This window comes from Kryptolebias marmoratus, linkage group LG11 (assembly GCF_001649575.2).
Source record: "Kryptolebias marmoratus isolate JLee-2015 linkage group LG11, ASM164957v2, whole genome shotgun sequence".
NCBI classification, from domain to species: Eukaryota; Metazoa; Chordata; class Actinopteri; order Cyprinodontiformes; family Rivulidae; genus Kryptolebias; species Kryptolebias marmoratus.
In genome coordinates this window covers 13,018,537-13,026,892 of record NC_051440.1, presented here as the reverse complement: position 1 = coordinate 13,026,892, position 8,356 = coordinate 13,018,537, and the positions used below count along the sequence as shown (strand labels likewise).

At 39.7% G+C, this 8,356-nt stretch overlaps 2 protein-coding genes across 8 annotated transcripts in view; one reads left to right on the top strand and one right to left on the bottom strand.

Moving 5' to 3' along the window:
* The window catches only part of myrf (myelin regulatory factor), a 24,731-nt gene extending 23,404 nt beyond the window's left edge, over positions 1-1,327 (bottom strand). For 2 of the 7 annotated variants that reach the window (XM_017406141.3, XM_017406142.3), the window contains exon 1: positions 366-1,323. In XM_017406141.3, coding sequence (XP_017261630.1) covers positions 366-411 — 46 coding nt within the window. In that variant the 5' untranslated portion in view covers positions 412-1,323. Of the gene's footprint in view, positions 1-365 lie in introns of all 7 variants that reach the window. The other 5 variants (XM_037978364.1, XM_037978365.1, XM_017406137.3 and 2 more) reach the window with 5 other exon arrangements.
* A 2,658-nt stretch (positions 1,328-3,985) lies between these two features.
* LOC108229941 (transmembrane protein 80) lies at positions 3,986-7,430 on the top strand. The gene is made up of 6 exons (XM_017405671.3): positions 3,986-4,084; positions 4,255-4,271; positions 4,393-4,486; positions 4,574-4,666; positions 5,722-5,923; positions 6,929-7,430. The coding sequence occupies exons 1-6, from the start codon at positions 4,066-4,068 to the stop codon at positions 6,936-6,938; spliced, it is 435 nt and encodes a 144-aa protein (XP_017261160.1). The 5' UTR covers positions 3,986-4,065; the 3' UTR covers positions 6,939-7,430.
* Positions 7,431-8,356: the final 926 nt, after the last annotated feature.

Here is an 8,356-nt window from a genome sequence, read left to right as displayed (position 1 = left end):
GTTCCCTTATTTGACTCAATCTGTTACCCATCACCAGCACTTTTGCCCTCCGCTCCAGTTAACCTTCCTGAATTCCTGCAAGTTGAGGTTTTTCTTGTAGCCAGAATGAACCTAAAAATATAAATCAGATGTTTGGAAAGCCACAAATCCTAACAGGGTCATTAAGAATATGAATCACCTGCATTCTCCTAAAAACAAAACGTTTAATTAGACTTTTATTTTTCACACAAACACTGTCCAATCCCAAACAGTTTTTTTTACATGAAACCACATTACTGGGACAGCATAAACTTAATTTTTTTTAAAACATTTTCGTTTAAATACAAAGAGTTTAATACATGAATGTGCTCATCACAAACTCTTACCTTCAAAAAATCTCTGTAAGGCTTCTGTTTCATCTACCACGTCCATCCTAGCGGGTCCCACATAAAAACTCCATCAAAGTCTCCCCTGGTCCGAACAAAACCGATTCGGATTGTGGGGGCCGTTCACACGAACATGACAGAATCCGGACTTTAGAGACTTTTCAAATAAAAAGTTTTTAAAAATCTAGGCTGAAGTCCCTGTAAAAGTCAGGTCGCTTCACTCGAGCGCTTCCAAATCCAACTCTGACGCGTCCCCTTCGGTTTTAAAGGAAAGCGTCGGAAAGAAAAGCTTCAGCGTCGAAACCGAGCCGCAGCTTCCCTTCAGCCCGCACGAACTTCATGATAAACTTCGCTCCTCGTCTCCTGACGGCGCGGACATGACGCGCGCACAGAGATTTGTAGTGAAAATGTCAATTAAAGTGGAACAAAGAGCTGCGCGTAAAGTTTTGGTTGGAGCCGATTCCGGCGGTCCGTGAAGTGGATCGCGCTCGTGCTCTGAAGACGGACAGGATGTGGAGCAGCAGAGAGTCGGAGGAGAGGAGCTGAGGCAGGTGAGGGATGTGCGCCAGGCTGCTGCTGCTGCTGCTGCTGCTCCAAGAAAAAAAAAAAGTTCCTCTTAGGCCTCTCAGTTCATCATTTACTGCTGTTTCTTACGCAAACCTCCCCAAGATGAATGTATGTTTCCACTTTGCGTGGAATGCAAATAAAACCAGAATGCAGTGGTTTGCAAAAGTCATTCCCAACGGAGCCTACAGAAAATACATCAAATGTTTGAATTAAGAGGTTCTACCATCTTTATGTTTTCTTTTGAAAATACAATAAGCAACACTTTTTAAAACAGTCCGGACGGAGCAACAGAAAGCTGTAAGAAATAAGAGGTGTGGATAGGAAACAGCTGTCGACCTAATTAGTTTTGCAGCTAATTAGGTCAACAGGTCAGTAAGAGGGCCAGCTGTAAAAAGAGCATTTTAGAGATGCTGGATCTCTCAGATGTAAAGATGGGAAGAGGTTCACCAGTCTGCCAAAGAACTGTGTCGAAACATAGTGGAACAATCTCAGAATTATGTTCCTCAAAGGAGGGTGTCCAGGCTGGCGGCACAGTGGTGCAGTGGTTAGAGCCATTGCCTCACAGCAAGAAGGTTGCAGGTTCGCCTCCCGTTAGTTTCATCCGGGTACTCCGGTTTCCTCCAAAACTGCAACTGAACTGGCAACTCCAAATTGTCCCTGTAGGTGTGAGTGAGAGAGTGATTGGTTGTTTGTCTCTATGTGACCCCGCGATGACCTGTCCTCTCGCACTGTGACCTCTGGAGATAAACACCAGCCCCCCTCGGGTAAAGAAAATAGATGGATGAATGGATGTTCCTCCAACAGATTTCAAGAATCTGGTGAAATCTCTGAGCTCAAAGGACAAAAGGCTGAAAGTCGATATTGGATTTCTGTGATCTCCAGGCCCTCAGGGGCCACCGCATTAAAAACAGGTCTGATTCTGTTCTGGACATCACCGCATTATTTCCACTAATCACTGTCTGTAAACACAGGTCATCAAATGCTGCTTATTGCTCTATCAGGCAAAGAAGAAGCCAGATGTGAACACCATCCAGAAACACAGCTGTCTGGTATAAAATGGACTGAGGCGAAGCGCAAAACTGTTCTGTGGTCAGAGGAATCAAAGTTTCTTATTCGTTTTGGAAACAACAAATGTCATGTCCTCCGTACTAAAAAGGAAAGGGACCATCCTGTTATCTGCACGCAGTTCAAAAGCCTGCCTCTCTGATTGAATGGGGGTGCATTAGTATTCATAACAAGGGCAGCTTACACATTTGGAAAGGGTCCATCAATGCTCTTTAAAAGTGCCACAAAAAGGTGGAATAGTAGCAAAAGGGAGAAAAAGTTACAAAAGTTACTAAATGACATAAAAATAACTTTAAAACAGCCAAAATCAAACAAAATTTATGTCAGAGATATGCACAAATAATTGTAAAATAGCTCAAATAAATAAATAAATAAATGACAGAAAATGACAAAACAAGAAGGCAAAATTTCAAGATGTCAAACAAAAGTGATAAAGAATGATTTTATTTTGATATTATTTGTATGATCATGACTCAAAAAGAAATAAAAACTACAACAGTGAGGTGGGAAGAGAGATGTAAACGTTGACACAAACTGGCCTTGATGTAATTAAAAATAACTGTAGAAAGGTGGAACATAAATGTGAAACAACAACATGTAAATGAGACAGAAATCACTCGCATGCTTAAAACAAACAAAAAAAAACTGTTTCTGTAATTATCTGACACCTAAATGTTTAGTTTTACGTATTTCTCCTGCGTTTGAACAGCCCGTAACAATCTGAGATGACTGTATGCCTTAAAATTTGGGGTAAAATCAAACTGTAGTCCTCTATAAATCCATGACAACTATTTTTGTGTTATTCAAACAGCATAGCAGAGTTGACAAATGGTCCATTAGGTACCTTTTTTTCTTCTCTGTAAAACTCTGACCTCCAGGGAAACGTGTGCTTCAGATCTGTACTTTCTGTTCTGTTCAACTTAAACATACAGCAACAAGAGGGTCCTGTGTCAGGGGAGGGTTTGGGGGAATGATCCATTTCTCTCAACCTTATCAGCTGCGTCCAACCCCCCCTTATAACAATGCCACTGTGTGCAGCCCCCCCCGCAGCCTGGACGCCCCCCCCCCCTTCACCCACATGTGAGATGCTGTTGTGTCGTCTTGTCTCTCCTCCTCCTCCTCCCCCCCACCCCACAGCTGGAGCATCTCTCTGTCCACCCCTCCGCCCCTCTGCTTTCTCCTTCATTCATCCCAAACAACGCCTCCGTTCTTCCAGCCACACTATGCAGATTGTTTGAGAGGACAAGCAAGAAAGAGAAACAGATAGAGGCTGCGGAGGACAATGAAACAGCTGGCTGTGTCGAAGCAGTTCATTTTGGTATTCTGGATTTCTTATCTCATATAGCAGCGAGCTGTGCGTTAATGCGCATGCGGCGTGGATAAAACTGTGCTAATTAAGTCACGCATCTTTCCTTCTATATACTGATTCTTATAGGGTTACAGTTAGGGTTAAAGCAATTATTTTGTCAAACTATTAGACAGACTTGCTTGCCTGTGTAAACTATATCACTCAGACTGCAAAGTATGCTGTTTATCTCACGTTTGCCATATGTTTGTTTCTTCAGACTATAAAGATGCATTCACTATAGCTCAGTTTTGATATTTGTTCTCTATATTACTCGTTCCAAGAGCTAATTTGTCATATTTCTTTGGCATTAAATATTTGAAGCCCCTGTGCAAATGTTAAGATAACAATGTAGATAAAATAATTTAGAAAGTCTGTGAAGATGTAGTCCAATAATAATATTATTAGGAATAATAAATAACAATAAAAGCCTAATTTATTTGTTTTATAATCACTAAATCTGTTATGTATAAACCTGTCTGTGACCTACATTGTTGCTCACGAGATATAATTATAAATATCTTTTTCTATGGAAACCATGAAGTTTTTTATAAAAACAATAAAATAATAGAAAGAAAACAGGCCAAAAAGGATAATAATGAGGATGAGAGACATTTTGCAAACATCCTTTGTTTACCATTGAAGACCTTCTGGTGATGCAGTTCATCTTCCGGCCGGTAGGCGGAGACGTTTAGGTTCAAAGGTCCAGAGAGGAAAATCAAAATGGCGACCCCCGGACCAGGTAGGTGGACGCGTTGCTATGGTTATAGCCACAGTTCAGCTGCGAATGTTTTACAAAGGTTATATGTACGATTTAACTTACTAAAACCTTAAATATGTCGATGTTTGTTTAATTTTCTTTTACCGTTTTTGTTTACAGTTCGGGCTCTAATCTTATCATTGTGTTTGCAGGGAGGTCTGCGGGTTTGGTATCCTTTTTTTTTACAAAAATAAAACCTCATTTAATTGCGCTTTAACCGATAAAATACAAAGTCCAGACACAGAGAGAGCACCGTTTGTGTGATGAATGAGACTTAACTCTGCTCCTAGATGTCCTCGGTCCTTCTGCAGCTGCTGCTTAACCTGACGAGCGCCTACTTCGTCTTCTACTTCCTGTTCACCCTCGGGTTGATCATCAGAAAGAGTCAGTGAGGCCAAGGTTTCTCTCTGACACGGTCTTTTGATTTTCATCCATTGTCGTGTTTAATGAAACCGTGTCTGCTGCTGGCAGGCTTGACCTTGTCGTATCCTGTTGATGCTCTCACCTGTGATGTTGCTCTGCTCTTCCTCCTGGCTGCTCTGCAGTTCCTCCATTTCTTCTGGGGTAAGAAAACACAGTCATATCTACACGATACAGCTAATTATAAATGATGCAGTTCTCTATTTTACATTCAAAAAGAATGAGACAAAAAGATGAAGAGGTGTGCTGCTGAGATGTACTGATGTGTTCAGCCTCCTGTCTGGTCTCAGTCTAAAAATCTTAAAAACATAAACAATTAGCAGAAAATTAGCAATTAGAAAAGTTGTATTCTACAACCCCGAAAAACCTTGGCTCTGATTTGCAATGATTTATAAACATTTATAGCTCATCATCAGTGCAGAGAAGCTCATATCAAATGGGGGAAAGGTGATATTTTAACGGCAATTTAAAAATTATTTTCAGAAATTAATTGATCAGTCCCCAAGAAAGTTTGGAGAGTTAGCTTTAATCTGTTTAATGGATCCTATTAAGGTTTAGCCTTGCACATAATCATTTTCGTCATGCATTTGTAGGTTCATTAATGAGCTTTTTTCACTGAGAAAAAGAGACGTTTCTGAGTCCATGGAGGGATTTTTGACACACAGTCATGTTCAGCACTTTGAGTCTCCTCGTGCTGAAAAGTGCTATATAAATAAATGTACCTACCTACCTACCTTCATTTTTAATGCAGTGCCTTCTGATGATCAAATTCAGTCCGTTTTATTTAAAACATGCACCACAGATGAAAAAAATTCACCAAACATTTTGCAGTTTTACATGAAAAGAGAATGTGTCAAACTATTGGTGAAAACCTTTTTTTATTGCCTCAGTTTTTTTATTTATTGGAAACATGTTGTTGGCACACAATCAGCATGCAAATAACTGCATTCTGTTTTTATTTACATGATGTACATCCTAATGTTTGGGGGACAGGACTTGTATAACCAGATGATCAAAAGAATAAAAACAAGAAAACAGAAAAAAACAACATTTAAGATCCAAATTATTGAATTGAACTGTTTATGCCTATTATTAACACTCCTGACACAAGTCCGTAAAACCTCTTACAGATATTTATATGTTAAAGAAATTAGAAATAAAACAGTTCGTAAATCACCAAAATCCGTTTGTGTCTACAGGTGCGAAGGGCAATCTGACGGAGAGTGAGAGCTACATTCTATGTAACCTCATCGTCACGGCGCCAACTGTCGTGCTGACGGTCTACTTCCTGGTGTGGCAGACCTACGTGATGCGAATGGATGTAATCATCAGCAGCATCTTAGTTGCCGTCTACGGCTTAGATGGAGTTTTGGCTTTAAGCACTTTAGCCAGATTTGCAAGGTTGGTCCCAGTTTCACTCGTTTTTCTAGCAGCCAGTGCACACTGAAGTATGTTTTTATTGGAAGTCTCTTGAGTCATCACAGGGAGAGAACCGGTGATGATTGAGCCAATTAATCAGTATAAATGTATACAGAAATATTTGCACTTTTTTTGTGTTACAAACATCAAACACACACAGTTCTTGGTCCATGTTTCGTTCAGATTTGTGCTCAGTTATCATAAAAGTAAAACTCAAGGAGAATATCACATTTATTGCTCAGAATACAATCAGATTGTTGATGGAGTGATTGACAGCGTCACGTAAGTGTCACAGTTTGAAGCGACGGGGCTGTAATTAGCATTAGCTGTCGTGGAAAAGAGACTGAAACACGGCTCTTTGAGACTGTCAACAGAAACCACAAAATTCCTGTTAAAAAGAGATTTGTGTTGTTTATGTTCATGTTTCCCCCCGAGCCTTGTCACATGTAACATAAATGACAGACAGGTTGGTAAATTAAAGTATCCGATGTCAAACATGGACAAAACACTTCATTATCTCGTGAAGGGACTGGCCCGCGCCCTTTAGGCTCCATTTGTTTCGACTGACAAGATTTACTGACGTAATTAGCATCTCATATGTTTCTTTTGAATGGCCGGCGGAGCACTGAGCTTTCCTTGTTTGTTTGGGGTTTTTTTTTTTCACGCTATTGTTAATGAATGTAATAAATCCTGCTTCCTTTGAAGACACGTCTGCATTATTGATATGGATTTCATTCATTCAAGTCATTCTGTATACCTCGCAGAGAGACGCCACACTCTCAAATTTTCCTTCCAAGATGGATTCAGATCCAGCCCTGATAACAGAAACAATCAGACGTGACTGAAGGGACGTAGAGTACTTAACAGTAAATTAGGGAGGATATTTTAAAGCCGTATGAACGGATACTCCTGTTGTTTACAAGATGATGCATATTTGTCTTTTGTTGCAGCTGTAAATCCTAATGTGCTCTTCTTTGTGTCTTTCAGTGTTTCATGAAGAAGCCTCCTGTTTATTGAACTCTTTTTGTTTTTCTACACTTTTTCCAACTTAAAAAAGGGGAATCAGTACATCATTCTGCCATTTGGACTGTTTATATTGTAAAGAATATTATTTTTGATAGAATAACCAAAACCTAGATTTACTCCTTAAATGGTTTTTAATCATTGTGTTCAAACTCTAAAGACTCTCGGAGACCCTTTTAACCAAAGAAACACTGAATCAGATACCTTATCTATTCTGAAAATTGTCCTTGATGCCTTAAACAAATCACATTTGTTATTTTGTTTGTCTATGTTCAGGTTTTTACTCGTTTTGTCCAGTAGAGGGTAGAATTGTTTTAACAAATGCTTGAATACGAACGTAATGAATGTTCTTGTATTGATTTCTTTCAATCACCCTAAAAAGGTCATTATAAAGTGTTTTATGTTGGAGTGTAAGGCTTAAAAAAATTAAAACTGGGTCCTAATTTTGCCAGGGTGAGAGCCACAATCCTGCCCTGTTTAGTTCTTGCACATAACAATACTTCAAGTCCACAAATGTAGCATCAGCTGCTACTGAGAAAACTTTAAATAATGACCAGAATCTTCTTTTGGCTCCTCTGGTTTACTGTGTGGTGACAGAGCTGAGCCAGCTTTCCGTCCCTGTTAGTCTTCAGTGACTCCTCTTTCCTCAGCCAGGTGATTTCTCAGCACTCACAGCCAAAGTTAATGATCAAACCCAGGGACGAGGTTCCCAAAGTAACCAGGTTCAAAACAAATGACATCTAATGGCCTTGGCGGTTGAGCAACAGGTGAGCGCAGACAAACACTGACTGCAGGTCAGCCACGCCGTACCCTTCTGTGCCTCACATCCTGCGGGGTCTGTTCACATTTAGGCTTCTCGTTTCAACTTTATCATTATTCTTGTTTCTGATCAGTTGTTCAGAATACAAACTGCACGACGCTGATGATTGTCTTTGCAGGAAGCGAGGTGGTTCTTATCACGAGGGCAGTGATTTATTCTGTTGCTCCTTTCACCCAGTTAAATAAAGTAATTCAACTAGTTTAGACCAATCAATGCTTTTCTGCCTAAAATAAACCTGCCAATAATAAAACGACTTCTGTTTAGTACAAATTGGGAATGATATTTAAGAGATTATGTTGTCCTTTATGTGGCTTCACAACTTGGGGCTAAGCTGGAAATTAGTTCACATGTTGGTTAGTTTAAAAGTGGGAGGGCAACAACATTTAACATAGCTTGTAAAATATACAGAAAATAGAAAATGTTAATGTTGTCTCTGTTATCTAATATAGGGATATGCCTCAGCAGTCCCTGTTTTCTAAAGATGATCAGAATATAAACAAACCTTGCTGGGATACTTGAAATAAAACATCAGAGAGAAACTCTACATTATCAGTCTCTAATGGACGGTTTCA

Coding starts and splice junctions, on each gene's coding strand:
- LOC108229941 (XM_017405671.3), top strand. Junction 4,487..4,573: donor CGGGTTGATCATCAGAAAGA/GTCAGTGAGGCC, acceptor TGCTGCTGGCAG/GCTTGACCTTGTCGTATCCT. Junction 4,667..5,721: donor GTTCCTCCATTTCTTCTGGG/GTAAGAAAACAC, acceptor TTGTGTCTACAG/GTGCGAAGGGCAATCTGACG.